The 22403-nt window shown below is 45.2% G+C and overlaps 1 protein-coding gene across 5 annotated transcripts in view; it reads left to right on the top strand.

Moving 5' to 3' along the window:
• The window catches only part of REV1 (REV1 DNA directed polymerase), a 266941-nt gene that overhangs the window by 99073 nt on the left and 145465 nt on the right, over positions 1–22403 (top strand). For all 5 annotated transcript variants that reach the window (XM_063953373.1, XM_063953375.1, XM_063953372.1 and 2 more), the window contains 3 exons: positions 20345–20461; positions 20771–20930; positions 21401–21529. In XM_063953373.1, the coding sequence (XP_063809443.1) occupies positions 20345–20461; positions 20771–20930; positions 21401–21529 (406 nt within the window). The remainder of the gene's footprint in view (positions 1–20344; positions 20462–20770; positions 20931–21400; positions 21530–22403) is intronic.

Here is a 22403-nt window from a genome sequence, read left to right as displayed (position 1 = left end):
TTATATAAGGGATTTCAGAACCGGGATAAGCGCTGGGTTGTGAGCTGGCAAACTCCCTCTGTGTTTCTCTGACAGGCTTTACTGTGGGTCTGTCTCCTATATGCCCAGTGTGTTTGTGGGTGTCGGTACACGTGTGTCGGCATGTCTGAGGCTGAGTGCTCTTCCCAGGAGGAGACTGGATTAGGGAAAGAAACGGCTGTGGGAGTGACCCTGTAAGCACCGCAGACTCCTGATTGGGTAAATGTTTTGAGTGCTTTGAATGCGAATGTGGCTTTGTTAAATAAGAGATTAGATAAATCTGAGTCTCGGAGCCAGGCATGGAAAAAATCCGTGGAGGATGTGTTGTCACAAGTTCAGACCCCCTCGTGGTCACAAAAGCGTTCATTTACCCAGTTAGCAGATACGGATACCGACACGGACTCTGACTCCAGTGTCAACTATAGTGATGCCAGATTAAATCCAAAACTGGCTAATAGCACTCAGGAAATGATTGTGGTGATAAGACGTGTTACATATCACGGAGGACCCTGCTGTTCCTGATACAAGGGTCTGTATGTTTAAAGGAAAGAAACCTGAGGTAACGTTTCCTCCCTCTCATGAACTGAACGCTCTTTTTGAAAAGGTTTGGGAAAATACTGACAAGAAGTTTCAGATTCCCAAGAGAATTCCGGTGGCATATCCGTTCCCCTCTGGGGATAGGGAAAAGTGGGAGTCACCCCCCACTGTGGACAAAGCCCTATCACTGCTGTCCAAAAAGGTAGCGCTTCCGTCCCCTGACATGGCAGCCCTAAAGGAACCTGCGGATCGTAAGCAGGAAAATACATTGAAATCCATTTATGTCACTACGGGTACGCTGCTCAGACCTGCCGTTGCATCGGCGTGGGTGAGTAGCGCTATTGAAAAATGGGCAGATAACTTGTCATCTGAGATAGATACCCTGGATAGGGATAGCATTCTTTTGACGCTGGGCTATATCAGGGACGCTACAGCCTACCTAAAGGAAGCTGCGAGGGGTATTGGCCTTTTGGGATCAAGGGCCAATGCCATGGCAGTCTCAGCTAGGAGAGCATTGTGGATTCATCAATGGAATGCTGATGCTGACTCTAAGAAGACGATGGAGTCTCTGCCGTATAAAGATGGTGTCTTGTTTGGTGACGGCCTCGCTGACCTGGTATCTACGGCTACCGCGGGTAAGTCATCCTTTTTACCTTATGTTCCTGCACAGCAAAAGAAAACGCACCACTATCTGATGCAGTCCTTTCGGCCCAATAAATTCAAAAAAGGGCGAGGGTCTTCCTTCCTTGCTTCTAGAGGAAGAGGAACGAGAAAGAGGTCACCGGCTGTGGCAAGTTCCCAAGAGCAGAAGTCCTCTCCGGCTTCTGCCAAATCCACCGCATGATGCTGGGGCTCCTCTGCGGGAGTCCGCACCGGTGGGGGCACATCTCAAACTCTTCAGTCAGTTCTGGGCTCGTTCGGCCCTAGACCCATGGGTTTTGGAAATAGTGTCCCAGGGGTACAAGCTAGAGTTTCAAGACGTTCCCCCTCACCGATTTTTCAAATCGGCCTTACCAGCTTCTCCTCCGGACAGGGAGGTGGTATGCGAAGCAATACGGAAATTGTGTCAAAATCAAGTCATTGTCAGGGTTCCTTTGTCGCAACAGGGAGAAGGCTTCTGTTCGAGCCTGTTCGTGGTCCCGAAGCCAGACGGCTCAGTCAGACCGATCCTGAACCTCAAATCCCTCAATTTCTACCTACGGAAATTCAAGATGGAATCTCTCCGGGCAGTGATATCCAGTCTGGAGGAGGGGGATTTTATGGTGTCGGTAGACATAAAGGATGCCTATTTGCATGTTCCCATTTTTCCTCCACGTTAGGCTTACCTGAGGTTTGCAGTGCAGGATTGCAATTATCTGTTTCAGACGTTGCCGTTTGGTCTGTCCACGGCTCCGAGAATTTTCACCAAAGTAATGGCGGAAATGGTGATTCTCCTGCGCGAGCAAGGAGTTACAATTATCCCGTACTTGGACGATCTCCTGATAAAAGCGAGATCCAAGGAACAATTACTGCAGAACATTACGCTCTCCCTGACAATTCTGCAACAACATGGTTGGCTCCTAAACTTGCCAAAATCACAGTTGGTTCCGACGACATGTCTGTCGTTCTTGGGTATGATACTGGACACGGAATTAGAGTTTTTCTTCCAGTGAAAAAGGCTCTAGAAATTCAGAACCTAGTCAAACAGATTCTGAAACCAGCAAGAGTGTCGATTCATCAATGCACTCGGTTGCTGGGGAAGATGGTGGCGGCCTACGAGGCCATTCAGTTTGGCAGATTCCATGCCAGAGTGTTTCAGTGGGACCTGTGGGACAAGTGGTTCGGGTCCCATCTGCACATGCACCGACAGATAACCCTGTCTTCCAAGATCAGAATCTCACTCCTGTGGTGGCTGCACAGCTCTCACCTCCTAGAGGGACGCAGGTTCGGGATCCAGGACTGGATCGTGGTGACCATGGATGCGAGTCTCCGAGGCTGGGGTGCAGTAACACAGGGGGAAAATTTCCAGGGAAAATGGTCAAGCCAGGAAGCTTGTCTACACATAAACATTCTGGAATTAAGGGCCATTTACAACGGCCTTCTACAAGCGGAACATCTTCTTCGCGATCTGCCCGTCCTGATTCAGTCGGACAACATAACAGCAGTGGCGTACATAAACCGCCAGGGCAGAGCGGCAATGGCAGAGGCCACAAAAGTTTTCCGCTGGGCTGAAAGGCATGTAAGCGCTCTTGTCAGCGGTCTTCATTCCAGGTGTGGACAACTGGGAAGCAGACTTCCTCAGCAGACACAATCTCCATCCAGGAGAGTGGGGTCTTCATCAAGAGGTCTTTGCAGAAGTGACAAGTCGTTGGGGAATTCATCAAATAGACATGATGGCATCTCGCCTCAACAAGAAACTTCCGAGATATTGTTCCAGGTCCAGGGACCCTCAAGCAATAGCGGTGGACGCCCTAGTGACACCGTGGGTGTTTCAGTCGTTATAGGTGTTCCCTCCGATTCCACTCATTCCAAAAGTGATAAAGATCATAAGAAGAACAAGGGTTCATGCAATCCTCATTGTTCCAGACTGGCCAAGGAGGTCCTGGTATCCAGATCTTCAGGAATTGCTCGTAGGAGATTCCTGGCCTCTTCCTCTACGAGAGTATTTGTTACAGCAGGGGCCGTGCGTGTACCAAGACTTACCGCGGCTTTGTTTGACGGCTTGGAGGTTGAACGCCGGATCCTAGCCCGAAAGGGTATTCCCAGTGAAGTCGTTCCCACACTTCAGGCTAGAAAAGAAGTAACGGCAAAACATTATCACCGTATTTGGAGAAAATGTGTCTTGGTGTGAATCCAAAAAGGCTCCTACAGAAGAATTTCAGCTGGGCCGTTTTCTCCATTTTCTGCAAGCAGGTGTGGATGCGGGCTTAAAATTAGGCTCAATTAAAGTACAAATTTCGGCCTTCTCAATTTTCTTTCAAAAAGTATTGGCCTTCCTTCCGGAAGTTCAGACTTTCGTGAAAGGCGTGCTGCACAGCCAACCTCCCTTTGTGCCCCCGGTGGCACCATGGGATCTTAACGTGGTGTTGCAGTTCCTCCAATCTCATTGGTTTGAACCTTTACGTAAGGTAGAGTTGAAATTCGTCACTTGGAAAGTGATCATGCTGTTGGCCTTGGCCTCTGCAAGGCGGGTGTCTGAATTAGCGGCTTTGTCTCACAAGAGCCCCTATTTGATCTTCCATGAAGATAGAGCAGAGTTGAGAACTCGTCAGCAATTTCTGACGAAAGTGGTGTCATCGTTTAACATGAACCAACTTATTGTGGTGCCAGTGGCTACTGACGCCTTAGCAGAATCGAAGTCTCTAGATGTGGTCAGAGCTTTGAAAATTTATGTAGCCAGAACGGCTCAGATTAGGAAAACGGAGGCTCTGTTTGTCCTGTATGGTCCCAACAAGATTGGGGCTCCTGCTTCCAAGCAGACTATTGCACGCTGGATCTGTAATATGATTCAGCAAGCTCATTCTACGGCTGGATTGCCGTTACCGAAAGCGGTGAAGGCCCATTCTACCAGAAAGGTGGGCTCATCCTGGGCGGCTGCCAGGGGGGTCTCGGCATTACAGCTTTGCCGAGCAGCTACTTGGTCGGGTTCAAACATTTTTTGCAACGTTTTACAAGTTTGATACCCTGGCTAAGGAGGACCTCTTGTTTGGTCAATCGGTGCTGCAGAGTCATCTGCACTCTCCCGCCCGTTGAGTTTTGGTATAAACCCCATGGTTCTTGAAGTGTCCCCAGCATCCTCTAGGACGTAGGAGAAAATAGGATTTTAATACCTACCGGTAAATCCTTTTCTCTTAGTCCATAGAGGATGCTGGGCGCCCGTCCCAGTGCGTACTGTATCTGCAGCTATTGGCTATAGTTACACACATGTTGTGTTGCGTTTATAGTCAGCCTGTTGCTGTCGTTATTCATGCCATTGCATGCGTTGGGTTAAATGCCATGTTGTACGGCATGCTTGAGGTGTGAGGTGGTCTCACCTTAGTTTAAATCAAAATAAATCCTTTTTCCTCTAAATGTCAGTCTCCCTGGGCACAGTTCCTATAACTGGAGTCTGGAGGAGGGGCATAGAGGGATGAGCCAGTTCACACCCCTTTTAAAGTCTTAAAGTGCCCAGGTCTCCTGCGGATCCCGTCTATACCCCATGGTTCTTGAAGTGTCCCCAGCATCCTCTACGGACTTAGAGAAAAGGATTTACCGGTAGGTATTCAAATCCTATTTTTATGTCTGTACTCGTAATTAAATTAGTGTGGATCGGGCTCAGTTTTGACCTTCACTGATTTGTCCAGTGCGGTGACAGCGCCATGAGTAGTATTAGAATCATGCACAGGAGGAGACAGGCAGTCTAGAGCAAATCTTCGATGTTGAAAGAAGACTCAGATCGAATGTTGCTGGACTGGGCAATGAGCAGAATACTAATGTGCACAGCAGTCATTACTAATGATCAAGTAATTGTCAGTGCTGGAACATTCTTTTGCTTTGCTAGTGGTCTACTCAAACATGTATGCCATATATTTGTCATAGAGCACAATGTCTAAAAGAGTCTTTGATATGATGGTTATTGCTCATTTTGAGAAAACATAAAAAATTGCCTAATAAGACATAAGGGGACAGATATAATACAGTGCGAGACGGCTGGAGCTCTGATATTCCAGCCGAACTCATACGGTTTTTTTTTTTTTTTAAAGTGGCAATCATTTACAAGGTAAACAAGTTTACCAGTGAATTCAGGGTAGGAAATGTGAAAAACCACGTGCCGCTGGGTTTTCCCACAGCTGTGGGGTTCTGCTATTCAATTACAGGAGAGAAAAAGAGGATTTTGGTACTTATATAAATCCATTTCTCTGAATCCTCTAGGGGACACTGGAGTCTGATAAAGCTAAATATTTATCTTATATAAAACCCTTTATGAGGTCTAAGAACAGTGTACGCTATTTACGTATGGAGTACCGTAAGGGTACGCTCGTTGCGTAACAATCGCTTAGCCGTGGTCGAGACGCTCAAGCGTCACGTTCGCTCACGGCAAAGAGATCACAGGCAGGCACGCTATTGGCTGCCGACTAACGTAATGATTCGCTATAGCGTAGCGGACGCTCGGGACTACGAGGAGATCACCAGCGGCGCTGACGCTCACAATGTTAAACTTTTATATCTAAACCATAAGCAATGTAATATGCTGTAAAACCTTAGTGTAGAGATAGGGTGTAGATGCAACACAGTGTAACCTTATTAACTTAAAAGCTGTTTGAGCGTCACCGACGCTCTGAGAATACTTAACACTATAAGAAATACACAGATACCGTTCTTAGGGTCCAACGCCTAATATATATATATATATTATGAATGTTATACTTGCAAAAGAATTATTACAATACAAGTCATACACTACAATATAACATAGACTACCTAACCAGATAACTACACATGAAATACAATACAATACTATTACGTTTAAGAGAATACGAGAGAAAGATGAGAAGAGAGAGAGAGAGATATGGCCCACAACAACAAGAAAGACAATATGATTGCTGAGAAAACTTACGCACAAAGGAAACGATCGCATGCGCCTCTGGACATCCAGCTCCCGATTTTCAGCAATGATAACCGTTGAAGAGTGAAAGCTGGATGTGATCGGCTTGTCTATTTATGCCCCACACACAATACAATTCAATGGTCCCTACAATCTCATTGTTCATTGGACATAGGAATTCCTCCTCGCATTATAACAAAAGGTCATAGGTTGATTCATACAGGTGGGCTGTGACGATTTCCAACTGCTCAGGTGGGTGGGAAACTAGGTTTCCCGCCGCATGGATAAGTAAGTGCAAATAATAGTAAATGGACATAAACTTCTTATGTCCATAACTATTCGCACGAGCGATTAATCCGCTTCAAACCAACACCGGAATTTTGCTAATTAAATACTCTTCCGATGGATACTAAACACCACTGTATTACTCCTGTCTGACCCTTCGCATCAAACAAAGGGGGATTTCTCTGTTCATGAACATTCTACATTAACCAAACTTTCAGATTCTATCAAAGGGACCATGATCTACAAAATACATTATATGGTGAAAATATGTAACGATTGAGTCGCACGCTACGAACACATGAACTCTACCGTAAATGCACATACCGCGCGCCCGCGGGTGCCCGCAACAGCGAGTATGCGCACGCACGGGAGAGCGCACGCATGCGCAGCGCAGACCTGTATGAGGTGCAAATATGGCAGTGTGCATCGTGATATTTTTCTGACTTTGACAGTCCACCCTTTGGCAGTCAACAATAACTGCCACTTCCTAAAACATTTCAAAACGAGAAAAATATATGTCAGGGGTTAATACATTTACATGGTTGGGTAGGGGAGGAGAGGAGAAGGTAGGAAAAGGGTATGACCTAGTGAGATAGCAGAAGCATGTGTGTATGAATCCGTGCTTTGGGGTCCTGTATCATCGTGCCGTACGTGTTTTAAATCAAGCTTCGAGGTATTGCGAAGTATACATTTGAATTCCTTCTTATCCCGCGGTACGGGTCTGTGGATGGGCTGTCAAACTTTACCGAGCTCTTTTCGGATTTTGGTTGCAACAAAATGGGGAGCACATTTTAGTTGATGATACATGAATGGGGGAATATGTGATTGCTGATATCTGTGCCTGTATTCCCTATACTATGTGTGTAATTACCTGAAGGTTGTAGAGCTGAAGAAAAGACATAATTACGGTAAATGCAGTGGTATTCTATGTCAGGTAAATGAACATTTGTCGGTTGAAGTCTTGTTCGGTGTCTGTTGGTTGCAGTCTTCTTTGTGCTTTTGCCCATAAGGTGCGGGCAAAAGCTTTGTCAATGTCCATAGATTTACAAAAGTGTTGGGCTAGCGTAATTTTAAAATTTCTAGGGAAACTGGGGATCTATGGCATAGTTCATCAAAAATCTGTGTATAAGGTTGTCAAAACTTCTTCTTTAATCCATCAGTTGTCTGTATACAGGATCATCAAATTCCTCGTCCAAGTGGGTCTTTTTACCTTGGAGAAAACGGAAAAACAGGTGAAAGAAACGGACCGTAGAAATCGCATTTTCATCACATCATTGTTTCTACATTTGGGTCATAAATCAAATCCATTGGAATTACAATTTCCTCACTCCTTAAACTCATCACCCTGGTACTTCGTTTGCACTTCGTTAAAGCCTGACCGCATCTAAATATCAAGCCAATCGTTATGATAACACCTAAGATACATAGGAGAAACTTCCCTACATCCATTATGACTCCTTGAGCCCATTCTCCTAAACCGGAGAACCATTTTCGCGGGTTCAACCATGACACCCAACCAGTCAGCTCATTACTCACAGCAGCAAGGGTGAGATTGTGTCTCCTGCGAAATTCCCACTTCAATTGGAGAATATCGTCCATCTTTTGGTCTATGACCTCGACCGGGTCCTCGGTACTCTTTGTAATATATGTGCAACATTTCACGCCGTACTGCGTTGCCAGTGTGACACAATATCCACCTGTTACTGCTGTGAGATAATTGAGAATCATTCTATGCTGAACTAGTTCTGTTTTATAAGCTTGAAGTTCTCTTCCAGTATACCTAAACGTGTCATCATACATTTCTGTGATATTGTCTAACAAATTTTCGAGCGCAGATATGTATTTATAATTCAGCACTCCTCTGGCGGTGCGAGTGATGTCTAACGCGATTAGAAACTGAATCCCGGTGGATTCATGGATCATGTCAGAGGCCGGATGCTCTGTTCTTTCTATCAGGTGCCGTTTAACTACGTGCTCGTAATGGGTGTGAGTATAAGGAGCTTGGGCAACACGGTGTATATCTTTCATTTTGGCATGTGATACAGTCATTACTTCAGGCAATACTTTTCCAATATAACACAATCCTTCAGAGTTTGGGGCAAGCCACTTATACGCCTTCCTCCCGCATATGAAATATGCATCATCGGGGAGAACATATGGGACGGAGTAGGACATAACCATATTACACATCTTCCATGTGAAATCTCCTAACCCTAATTCTCCCATCTGTCTAGTACACGTATCCGCTTGTACGATATGTGCACAGTATCCTGGTGATACCTCTCCAACTCTCGTAATCCTATTTCCTAGGGTATACCTATATCGGAAAGATTTTCCTCTACTGGCTATGTGGCGTATAAGCTCTGTATCTGTCGGCATTCTATCTGCTCTATATGAAAAGGTCATGGTTTGGTTACTCCATGACACTTCCCAATTTCCCGGCTTTCGGGGATTGGAAATGTTAAAACATATGAGGGATCTATCCACATGATATTGGTGGAGCTTCAAACTAGGAGGACTGGAGATATTAAACCTCCTGTCCACCGGCCTCCCACCACTTAGCTCAAGTACCTCCCCTATCGTTAAAGGAAATGGTACTAGTCCTGATTTGCTATGACCTTGAGGTACTTGAGAGCATACCCAACAATCTGTTTGATTTTGCACACTACCCACTAAAGAGTGATAGTCACTCAAGGGACGCCGGTCCATGTGGATATTAAAACTGGATTGGCATTTCTTAATGCACCCATCCTCGACTACGTTGTCACAGAGCCTACAGATACAGTTTTCTTCAGCTAACAATCCTTCACAATTCCTTCTATGGTCAATGCTATCGGATCGTTTTCTGATACTCGCCTTTGCTTGTTGATTATGTTGTTCTCGGAAAACTACGCCTCCATCTCTGTCATCAGAACCCATTCCAGAACCTCTCTCGACCTCCATGGTACTCTCGCCGGAACAGACTGCTCTGGTCAACATCATGGTCAACAGGAAAATCCATATCACAGTCTCTTGGGGCAAGTCCATCTTACAGGAGGAGAAAAGACGAAATTTGTAATGGGGGTACAGAAAACCAGTTTGAGGGGGAGAGAAACTTGTTACGATAATTAAGTTCTCTAGTCTTGTTGTTCTTCTTGTTCTGCTGTCATCTCAAAGGTGCTGTCTCTCAGTCTTCCAAACGAACATTCCGGTGATGCAATATTCCCTCCAAACCAGCGATCTTTCTGTAAGGAGCAAAAAATCTTGCATTACCATTTGCCTAACTGAAGTGTGACATACCATCTTTAAAACATGAAAACATGAGAAAGAAGAGAGAAAACAAAAAAAAAAAAACAAGAGAGAGAGAACAATTCATATATGTATATATCACATAAATCAACAGAGAACAACAACAGGGAAAAAAAACATTTTTCAAACATAAACGTTTTCTAAAACATTGTCAGATCATCCGGCTGTCATATCTACATGTCCAATGGTTTCCTTGCGCAGTCCCTCCCCCCAGCACTTCCATATTCCACTGTCTGTATCTGGCCAGAATACATTGATGCGGATAGGTCATGCTGGGGTTTGGTAGACTTCTGCAAAGACCAAGTATATATGCAATGTTTGAATCCTACCAATAATCGTCAGAGATGGGGAGAGAGAAAAAGAAACATTTCACAGATACATTTACGACGTTTCACCCGGTCATTCCTGTGTCTTCAGGGAATGACCTCTCAATTTATTAACTATAACCTCAGGCTTACCATCAGTCCTAATGATCACCTTTCCTGATTGCACATTTATGGGTGTGGCTCAAAATTCTTCCTATATGATCCCTGTTTATAATTGTGTGTGTTATAATTTTGCTCATAACTTTGTCTAGGGGGTCTGACTTTATGTGGGTTATTACAGTTGCTGGCATAATGCCCTTCTCTTCTACAATGATAACAAATCCTGGGTTTCCTCCAAGTGTCAATGACCTGAGGTCTTGGTTGATTTGATGCCTCCTCAAACGCTCGGATGCTCATCGCCATCAACCGTTTTCCCTGTGCTTCCCTGATTCCTTGGATACCATGATTATGTCGTTGTCTAGGGGGCTGATGTGACTTTTGTCTACTTCCTGATCTACAATCTCTTGCAAAATGACCTTCCTTCTGGCAATTATAACACCTTGTCACCTTTGGCTTAACCACAGGGATCTGAGGCTTCTTTGTTTCCCTGTGCTTGATGATGCTTTGCTCATGCCCAACAGCAGAGTCCCTTAATGCAGTTACTGATTTATCTCTCCAGTATGGATTGGTGATCTGTATCTTTGCTCTCAACACTTCCCTTAAACCATCCATTAGCACAGATACTGCTACTTCTCTGTGCGGTGCACTTGTTTTGATGTCTGTGATCCCAGTGTTCCTAGCCATTACTTGCAGTGCTCGATTGAAATAATTGGAAATACTTTCCCCTTCGTTTTGTCTTATGGAGAAGATTTTGTTCCACTCGACAATGGCTGGGAAATATATTTCTAACTGTCGGTTGATCTGCTTAATACATTCCTGATTGTGTTCCTCTGTACAAGGTACCTCCGTGTCTAATTTACAATCAGCAATAAATTTCGCAGGGTCAACACTGGAGGGCAGACATGCCCTCAGCACTGTCCGCCACTCTTTGTTGGTGGGTTCTGTGGAGTTTCCTAGTTCTTTAACAAACCTTTGACATGCTACTAGATTTTTCCTGGGATCAGGAAATTCAGACATAATTGATCTCAATTCCATCTGGGACCAGGGACAGCGCATTGCACTGTCCTTGACGGGAAGGATTCCCTGATCGTCAGTCTTCCCATTGGGGACTGTGATCACCCTGACAGGACTAAACTCAATTACATCACCTTGTTTTGGTCTTACAATATGGGGTACATTTGTTTGTGCGTGATATAAAACATTGTACGTACCTGTGGACACGACCTCACCTGACCCTCCGTTAGGGGGTTTGATTATTGCCTTTACCGATTTGGTCGCGTCCACCTGGATGTCTTGTGTGATGGCTGCTGGAAGAGGTGCTGACATCGTGTTGGGTTCACTTTCTTGCTCGTATTCCTGAGGGAAGTTTGACATGGGGTGCAACTTGCACGGGTTAATAGTTGTACATTTAACAGCATTACAATTATCATTGTTATGTTTATTACACTTATTCTTATCATCTATACTACAGTTGCTAAGTGCGTTTTTATTGTTCAACATTGTGCCTTTCTCCGCAACCATAATTCTCTCCATTGCCATGTCTCTCCTCCCAAGATGAGAGTCAGATATGTCAGTTAACTCTCTTTGCATTTCACTTTCCTGTTGCCATAATTTTAAACAATCATAATGTTTGATCCGTCTCTTTGCTGGTTTAATAAGACCTATCCTTCTCCTTAGATTTAGTAACACTTCTGGGCTAAAGCTACCTATTCTTGGGAATTTCTCCCCGTCATGTACAGTCATTCTTTCCCATTCATCACATAAAATTTGTGTGTCTTCCGTATTTTTCACACATTACATACTTTGCCGACCCGACTGGTCGGTTTACAGAATCAACCCGAACCGAGGTTGATCGCCCCCTTCCTGAACAACTGGCCCCCATAATTTGCAGGTGTTGCTTGCTCTACCTCTGACCTTTATATCAGGGTCTTCAGCGAACCCTTTACTAAGCGAAGCAGACGCTTATCCCGTCAGCACTGCGAAGAATATGATCTCCCGCCCTTTGCTGATGGATAATGTCTGCTGAAATTACCTAGCAGAGATATGTGAAGGACAGGACGAGCCGCCAATTGATAAAGCTAAATATTTATCTTATATAAAACCCTTTATGAGGTCTAAGAACACTGTACGCTATTTACGTATGGAGTACCGTAAGGGTACGCTCGTTGCGTAACAATCGCTTAGCCGTGGTCGAGACGCTCAAGCGTCACGTTCGCTCACGGCAAAGAGATCACAGGCAGGCACGCTATTGGCTGCCGACTAACGTAATGATTCGCTATAGCGTAGCGGACGCTCGGGACTACGAGGAGATCACCAGCGGCGCTGACGCTCACAATGTTAAACTTTTATATCTAAACCATAAGCAATGTAATATGCTGTAAAACCTTAGTGTAGAGATAGGGTGTAGATGCAACACAGTGTAACCTTATTAACTTAAAAGCTGTTTGAGCGTCACCGAAGCTCTGAGAATACTTAACACTATAAGAAATACACAGATACCGTTCTTAGGGTCCAACGCCTAATATATAAATATATATATATATATATATATATATATATATATATATATATATATATTATGAATGTTATACTTGCAAAAGAATTATTACAATACAAGTCATACACTACAATATAACATAGACTACCTAACCAGATAACTACACATGAAATACAATACTATTACGTTTAAGAGAATACGAGAGAAAGAGGAGAAGAGAGAGAGAGAGAGAGATATGGCCCACAACAACAAGAAAGACAATATGATTGCTGAGAAAACTTACGCACAAAGGAAACGATCGCATGCGCCTCTGGACATCCAGCTCCCGATTTTCAGCAATGATAACCGTTGAAGAGTGAGAGCTGGATGTGATCGGCTTGTCTATTTATGCCCCACACACAATACAATTCAATGGTCCCTACAATCTCATTGTTCATTGGACATAGGAATTCCTCCTCGCATTATAACAAAAGGTCATAGGTTGATTCATACAGGTGGGCTGTGACGATTTCCAACTGCTCAGGTGGGTGGGAAACTAGGTTTCCCGCCGCATGGATAAGTAAGTGCAAATAATAGTAAATGGACATAAACTTCTTATGTCCATAACTATTCGCACGAGCGATTAATCCGCTTCAAACCAACACCGGAATTTTGCTAATTAAATACTCTTCCGATGGATACTAAACACCACTGTATTACTCCTGTCTGACCCTTCGTATCAAACAAAGGGGGATTTCTCTGTTCATGAACATTCTACATTAACCAAACTTTCAGATTCTATCAAAGGGACCATGATCTACAAAATACATTATATGGTGAAAATATGTAACGATTGAGTCGCACGCTACGAACACATGAACTCTACCGTAAATGCACATACCGCGCGCCCGCGGGTGCCCGCAACAGCGAGTATGCGCACGCACGGGAGAGCGCACGCATGCGCAGCGCAGACCTGTATGAGGTGCAAATATGGCAGTGTGCATCGTGATATTTTTCTGACTTTGACAAGTCCTATACAGTAGGGGTGTGAAGCTTGCAACTGGAGGTGTGGCACAATCTAAAAATTAGCATTGTCTGCACAGCCGGCTCCTCCCCCTTCAGATCCCTCAGTTTGGAAAATTTGACTGAGAGAATAGGACATGATACTATAGCACATGGCGAGGAACCGAACCGTACAACATATCAAACAGCATCCAAGAAACTCTTAACAGAAAAACCAACACTGTTTGTACGAACCGATTGAACAAGAACTTTGAACACAGCAGGTTGACAGCACCGAGGCGGGCATCCAGTGTCCCCTAGTGGATTCAGAGAAATGGATTTATCGGTTAGTACCAAAATCCTCTTTTCTCTTTCATCCACTAGGGGACACTGGAGTCCTATACAGTAGGGGACGTCCCAAAGTTATCCCCCAGGGAGGGAGTGCTGTCGGTGGCCTGCAAAACTAAACGTCCAAACTTAGAGTCTCCGGACGCAAAGGTATCAAACTTGTAAAATTTTGCGAACGTGTGGGCTGAGGACCACATCGCCGCTCTGCAAAGTTGAGTAGTGGAAGCGCCTCTGGCAGCCGCCCATGAGGCACCCACTGAGCGAGTGGTATGAGCACCCGTCTGAACCGGAACCTGTTTGCCACAGGAAATATAAGCTTGCCGAATGGCAAGCCTAATCCATCTAGCCAAAGACTGCTTAGATGCTGGCCAACCCTTCTTAGGCCCATCATAATGAACAAACAAATGGTCCGACTTTCTGAAGGACGACTTAACTTGTACGTATATCCATAAAGCTCTGACAACATCCAAGGACACGTCCCCATCTGCGAGACCCTGGAAAGATGGGACCACAATTGGCTGGTTTACATGAAACCCCGAAACAACCTTAGGAAGGAAATCTGCTCTTGTACAGAGTTCTGCTCTATCCTCATGAAAAAATGAAAAAAGGACTCTTACACGATAACGCACCCAACTCAGAAACCCGCCTGGCCGAAGCCAAGGCAAGCAACAACGTGACCTTCCAAGAGAGATATTTCAGGTCTGTTCCTGCTAACGGCTCAAAACTTCATGATCTCAAAAATGCCAACACCAAATTTAAGTCCCATGGTGCAGTTGGAGGACGAAAAGGGGGTTGTATCCTCAGAACCCCCTGTAAAAAGGTTTGAACCTCTGGCAAGGATGCTAACCGCTGTTGAAATAGGATGGAGAGAGCCAAAATTTGAACATTCAGAGAGCACAGCCGCAATCCTATATCCAGACCGGCCTGAAGGAAGAGTAGAAGTCTGGATAAGTGGAAGTTCGTCGCATTCCACCCACGTTCTTGACACCAGTCCATGTACCTCTTCCAAATTCTGTAGTAGTGCATGGCTGTGACCGGCTTCCTAGCAGCAATCATCGTAGGAATAGCCGCTCTTGGTATCCCTCTATTCCTTAAGATCCGGGTTTCAATAGCCACGTCGTTAAACGCAGCCTGTTCAGGTCTGGGTGTTGAAACGGTCCCTGAGATAGCAGGTTCTCTCTCTGAGGTGTCCGCCAAGGATCTTCCGCTAGTAACCCTCGCAGGTCTGAGTACCAACTCCTGCGGGGCCAATTTGGTGCGATTTAGAATCGCCCACACTCGCTCTCATTTCAACCTTTTCAGAAACCTGGGTATGAGGGGGAAAGGTGGAAAAATGTAAACCCTTCTGTAACACCAAGGAAGTGTTAATGCGTCCACTCCTTCTGCTGCTGGATCTCTTGTTCTGGACACATATCTGGGCAGCTGATGGTTTTGTCGAGATGCCATTAGGTCGACCTGAGGTAGACCCCATCTCCTCACCACCATGTTGAAAATCCGTGGATGTAGGCTCCACTCTCCCGGATGCATGTCCTGGCGACTGAAATAATCTGCTTCCCAGTTCTCCACACCTGGAATGAACACCGCCGAGAGGATGATGTTTCGCCTTTTCTGCCCACAACAAGATCTTTGTGGCTTCCTGTAACGCCATCCTGCTCTTTGTTCCTACTTGACGGTTTATGTAAGCCGTCGTTGTGACATTGTCCGACTGTATCTTTTAAATGTTGACCCATGACTAGGTCTTCGGCTAAGAGAAGCGCGTTTTAAACCGCTCTCGGCTCGAGAATGTTTATGGGGAGACTGCTCTGCTGTAGCGTCCATCTGCCCTTAAACTGATGTTCCTCCAGGACAGCACCCCAGCCTCTGAGACTGGCATCTGTTGTTAGGATCCTCCAATCCCAAATGCCAAATCTCTTGCCTGCTGTGAGATTCCTGTGCAACGACCACCAAATTAAGGAGGTTCGTATGTGCGGTGGAAGTCTGATTCTTCGATATAGAAGCCAGTGTGAACCTTCTCCCTGAGCGATGAGGTTCATCTGGAATGGTCGGGAATGAAGTCTGCCGTACTGGAGAGCTTCGAACGACGCCACCATCTTCCCGAGAAGTTGCACACAGAGGTGTAGAGAAACAGTTTGTGTTCTCAGTACCTGAGCAACTAATCGCTGTAGGTCTTGGACCTTGTTTTCTGGTAGGAATACTCCTTAATTGTACCGTGTCCAAGATGAGACCGAGGAATTGAATCCGTTGAGTCGGCATGAGGTTGGATTTCTGGAAATTCACAATCCACCCATGTCGAATGAGATGTCCGAACATCCTTGATCAGCTGTTCCGGAGATGATGCCTTGATCAGTAGATCGTCTAGATAAGGTATAATCGTGACCCCCAATAGTCTCAAACCTGCAACCATGATTGCCATGATCTTCATGAAGATTCTTGGGGCTGATGATAGACCGAACGGTAAGGCCCTGAATTGGTAGTGATCCGTCACTAGTGCAAACCTTAAATAAGCCTGGTGAGGAGTCCAGATTGGGATATGCAGATATGCATCCTTTATGTCCATGGATACCATGAATTCGCCCTGTTCTAAGCCTGCAATGACCGACTGGATTGATTCCATCTTGAATTTGTAGACCCTTAGAAACTGGTTTAAAACTTTTAAATTGAGTATTGGTCTGACTGTTCCATCTGGCTTTGGCAGGACAAAAAGATTGGAATAGAAACCCGTTCCTCTCTGAGAGGCGGGAACTGGAATAATGACCTCTAACTGTAGAAATTTTTGAATTGCTGTCCATAGTGCTTTTGCTTTCTGAGGGCACCTGTGAAATTATGTTGTTTATCCAAGGTTCTGGTGAGGTTTTGGTCCAGATGTCCCGAAAACTTTCCAGACGTGCGCCCACCAAAGGGGACCCCAGGTGAGCCAGGAGGCCGTCATGCCACGGTCTTGTCAGCAGGTTTATCCTGCTTTCTGGTTGCTGCCTGTGAGCGGCCTCTACCTCTGCCCCCACGTACTTGTGTACCGAAACCTCTTCCTCGGGCTCGAAAGGACTGCGATCTAAATGATGTAAATGCTGGTCCCGAATAACCTCTCCTAACCTGTGGAGCGGCTCTTGTATAAGGAGTAGGTAGAAAAGTGGATTTCCCTGCCGTAGCCTGCGAAATCCACTTGTCCAACTCTGAACCGAAAAGCATCTCACCCCCAAAGGGGATGGGTTCTACCGCCTTCTTGGTGTCAGAGTCTCCTTGCCATTCTCTGAGCCATAAAATCCGCCTAGCCGATATGGCCGATGCGGAGATGCACGGTGCTATTCTGCTAATATCCTTTGAGGCTTGACACAAGTATGAAGCAGATTCTCGAATGTGTTCCGCCAGTTGGGTAATCTCTTCTAAGCTATTTTCCTCCTCCAATAGCCTGTACAATACGTCCAGACCATGCTCCCATGGCCTTGTTGACCCAAGCACAGACTATCGCCGGTCTCTGTGCTGCACCAGCTGCTACGAAAATGTACTTTAAAGCTGTGTCAACCTTACGATCTGAAGCATCCTTTAAAGTAGTCACATTAGGTATTGGTAAGATTGTCTTCTTAGACAACCTTCCTAGAGAAGCATCCACTATTGGTGGATTCTCCCACTTATCCATTACACCTTTAGGTAGGGGATAAGTTACTTGAAACCTTTTTGGAAATTGAAAGCGTTTGTCAGGTTGTTTCCAAGCCTTCTCCATTTGAGATTGGAGGGATTTAGGAATGGGAAACACTGCTGAACGCGGCTTTTGGGATTCGAACAATTTGAATTCTTCTGGCTCCTTTGCTTCTTCTACCTTGAAGTTTAGGATCTCCTTTACCGCTTCAATTAAAGACTCAAGACCTGAGATTGCCGTGTCCTCTTCTGGAAAATCGGCATCTAGTTTAGATTCAATCAACTCACCTTCCTCTTTATCAATGAGAAGATCCTCTTCCTCGTGTGTTTCCGGTATAATAGAGGTCGTTTAACTGCCTTGCGCACATTCGTTTCTGCATGTGCGGGAGGAGTTAACTTGATGAGGAATTCCTCCATCGTCTTAGAGAATCCTGCAGCCTATTCCGATTGCTGCTTGCGTGATTCTGCCATCTCCTTGGAGATTCTGTTTGCAAGGTTGTCTTCCCATGACCTAGACGGAGCACTGCTCCCAGGTGTAGCGTCCTTGTCTAAGCAGGAGTCGCACACCCCGGAGCTGCCAACCCGCGTGCTTTTCTTGTTACACTTCGTACAAGCCTAGCAGGTCTTGGAAGTCTTGGTTGCTTTAGACATGCTGTTTAAACACCCTTCCAGGGTATTACGCAGCGCTTTCACCCTTTAAACTAGGAAGAAGAGACTGAGAGATGACTGAAGCAAAGGTATCGGATCCGGCTGTAATTACTCTTCCCTTCTTTAGATAGAAAAGGGGCAGGACAAAATAATAATTTACTTAAAAAAAAAATTAAAACACCAGCCGTTTCGCAACCCTCACACTCCAACTGTAATTAACTACGATGTTAGAGTTGGTATCTGCTTGCTTCTGTGTATTTTCTTCAGGATCTTTCAAACAGAATTCTTTTGAAAATATAATCAGTATAGTATAATTACTTTCAGGAGATCCTCACATAACGTAATATATATTCTTTACCAGCAGAGGGAGCTGTTAGCAAAACTATTCAGTCTGAACAGCAGGGGGTGCTATTTCTGTACTAAAAAGACCTTCCCCTATGTTATTCACCGAGGGGGAGGACCCTTGTCCCCTCAGGTTGGCGCCCAAATGTTATAATTAATATGGCTGCCACTTTGATGCCTGTAACATCCACCTTATACTTAAAACAATGGCCCCGTGGATGTTCACCTAACAAAGGACCCTTTACTATATTTGCAGATCCTCTAACCCGCGGACACCGTGCGCTATTAAAAACCTGCCCCACGCTGCTGAAGGATCTCCTCAGCTGCGTGATTGCGGCGTCTCTCCGCCAGCGCGCGCACTGCGGGACCGCTCTCACTCGGTCCCACAGCGGTGCCACTACATCCAAGTGTAACGTCTCGTAGAAGAGAAGGGCTGCCCTGCGCTCTCCCACGCGACCGAGGTATCTCCTCAGCCGCGCGACATAAGTCTTAGCTCTGTCCAGCGTGCGCCACGGGACTCATCTTCCCAGCGTCTCCCGCACAGCTTCTAGCATAGGTGAGACCCACTTTAACTAGTATGTATAGCCCAAATATACTAAAATAAAACAGGGCATTCTATCTCTGAGGCTAATAGCTCCCTATAGACCATACAAACCCTTGAAACAGACCAGTACTTACTCAGAAAAAACTGACGAGGATCTCCTGTGGAGAGATGCAGGCCCCTTTAAAAGGGGTCTTTGTCTCTCCAGTATGAGTGAGCTTTGTCCCCCTTTTAATAGGTTGACGCAGCACTTTAAATGATTTTTAGTCAGGATCTCAAGTGCTTTCAAATTGAGGGAGGAGGGATGTGAAGGGGGAGGAGCCGGCTGTGCAGACAATGCTAATTTTTAGATTGTGCCACACCTCCGGTTGCAAGCTTCACACCCCTACTGTATAGGACTCCAGTGTCCCCTAGTGGATGAAAGAGAAATGGAACTAAGTGATGAGTGTCTTTTTAAAAAAAAAAAAAAAATTTCCCCACACCCCCTCCCCAGGAGGCTCGCATGCTGCCCGGCTCCCCCTGTTTACCTCCCTCTCGCTCCGCCAGTGCGCAGCGTGACGTGAAGTCAGATGTCACACTGCGCAGCCACCCGACGGAGCTCACCACCGCACTGCCCTACTGCTCAGCCGCCGGACCTCACCGCCACCCTGCACTGGCCACCAGACCTCACAGCAAGTGGCTCACCCTCCCTCCCGTCCAGATTAGGGGAGTTAGTGAACTTAAATATATTGCTGTGGAGGTGGTAATACGTGTTCAGTATGTATTACCGGCTGTCCATATCCCGACATCGGCATCGCACCCGCTAGAATGCTGGCAGCGGGGTGAGCTCTAAGAGTCCCCCTGCAGGCTCACTGTGCTTGCCACAGGATCTATTCCCACTCTATGGGTGTCGTGGACACCCACATGTGCGAATAGCCCTGGTGCATCGGGATTCTGGCTGGCAGCATTGTCTGCTATCGGGATTTCGGCGTCTGTTTCCTGAACGCTTGGATCCCGACTGCTGGCAAATTGACTGCATCCTGGTAAACCAGCTATAAACACAAATGCTTTGTTCCAGAAAGTTTAAGCAACTTCATTAGTATATGTTTCACAGTGAGATTCTTTGAAGTTGATATGCACATTGGTTTTTTAGTTTGTTTTTTGTTTACAGAGTAAACTGTGGTAGTTACATCTGTTTGACACTTTTTACTTTTTGCTGATTTTTAGTGTTTTATTTGTATTTTCTTTGTTCTTTATAGGTAGACCAGTTGCTGTTACAAGCAATAGAGGTAGTGGGAGAACATCTTCCCGGGAAGGAGCTAATCCTCAATTAGAGCTACAATACTATCAGAATAGGATAATGAAAGGCAAAACAGGCAAGTATGCCATTTTGAATGACCGGTAATGAGCAGAGTAATTACCCAATTTCAGGACACCCTCAATCTTCTTCTTCTGATGTAGAGGACAGCACTGAATACACCCAGATTCCCTTGGTATTGGGGAAATGGCTGTCCCTTCCACATGATTGTTTCGTTTTTTTTTTTTTTTAGGAAAATAAAAAGGGAAATTATGTTTTAAGAATGTAAACAAAATCTATACACTGTGGGTGGATGGTCAGGGAATGTTTTAAGTATTACACAGTGGAAGCCATTTCTCTTCTTTGTTAAAATTCCTAACAAATTTAGATTCATCTGCATGGAGCAAACCAGATTCTTCACAGAGAAATGGACAGGAGGTGGAAACATCTTCTTGGGACATTCCAGATCTTCCACTGAAACAGGGAACAGACCTGGACACCTCACAGCTATCATTAGCAGAAATTGCATCATGTAGTTATGAAGCAAGGTATTGAACATCAATATATTTATTGAATGACATATGCTTAAGAATTTGATTGATAATTATTATTTTTCATATGAAACATTACTTGATCTTATTTTTTTTTTCTTGAAGTTTCTTTGCTTGTTCTATAATACTAATTTCTTTAGCCCAAAGGATTTTGTGTTTTGAAGGCTTGCTGCGTGCGTTACTTCAATAAACAAAGACATCACACCTCACTTCACCCCTAAAGTTGTGCATATAATACATTTATAATGCAGCGACGTTAGTCAAAGTGAATCCTTAATGATGGCATGAGATAAAAGAAAATTTCACAAAATTGATGTTCTCCATATCTTGGCCTGTAATTGTGTTGTACATTTCTACTGAATTCAGAAATCCCAATAAGTACAATAATTGACATCTGAATGCCACTGGGTTTCCATTTAACCTTTTCTCTGCTTTTCTCTCATGTACTTCCCATTGCTGCTCTGCAGACAGGCTGGTGTAAGGAATGGAATGATGTTCGGAAAGGCAAAGCAGCTGTGCCCTGAGTTACAAGTCGTTCCATATGACTTTGATGCTTATAAGGAGGTTTCCATGACTTTATACAAAACCTTGGCTAGGTAAGCATGTTTCTGTGCTTGTTTTACATTTCCCTAACAAGATAATAAAATTAACATTATTTTTATTTTTAAGTATCCATTTTTATTGCCAAAAGCGTAAGGCCTGTACTTGTCTTCATTTTTATTATCTGCTTTTGTGACTTAACCATAATCCAGAACCAATATAGTTTTATGTCCTAAAACCATCCACATGTCTCACTGACAGGATACATGGTTTGTGCTGCAAATCTTCAGAAGCACCATTTTTTTTTCAGTCCTACGAAAGTAGTAAATAATTGTCACCTGTGAGTGCACCCTAACACTATTTTCTCTGACGTCCTAGTGGATGCTGGGACTCCGTAAGGACCATGGGGAATAGCGGCTCCGCAGGAGACAGGGCACAAGAATAAAAGCTTTAGGATCAGGTGGTGTGCACTGGCTCCTCCCCCTATGACCCTCCTCCAAGCCTCAGTTAGATTTTTGTGCCCGAACGAGAAGGGTGCAGGCTAGGTGGCTCTCCTGAGCTGCTTAGAATAAAAGTATATTTTAGGTTTTTTATTTTCAGTGAGTCCTGCTGGCAACAGGCTCACTGCATCGTGGGACTAAGGGGAGAAGAAACGGACTCACCTGCGTGCAGAGTGGATCGGGTTTCTTAGGCTACTGGACATTAGCTCCAGAGGGACGATCACAGGTTCAGCCTGGATGGGTCCCGGAGCCGCGCCGCCGGCCCCCTTACAGAGCCAGAAGAGCGAAGAGGTCCGGTGAAATCGGCGGCAGAAGACGATCCTGTCTTCAGACTAAGGTAGCGCACAGCACCGCAGCTGTGCGCCATTGCTCTCAGCACACTTCACACTCCGGTCACTGAGGGTGCAGGGCGCTGGGGGGGAGCGCCCTG

The sequence above is a fragment of the Pseudophryne corroboree genome, chromosome 2 (assembly GCF_028390025.1).
Source record: "Pseudophryne corroboree isolate aPseCor3 chromosome 2, aPseCor3.hap2, whole genome shotgun sequence".
In the NCBI taxonomy this organism is placed as follows: domain Eukaryota; kingdom Metazoa; phylum Chordata; class Amphibia; order Anura; family Myobatrachidae; genus Pseudophryne; species Pseudophryne corroboree.
The sequence above is the reverse complement of the archived record's forward strand: the minus strand, read 5'-3'. Positions and strand labels throughout refer to the sequence as shown.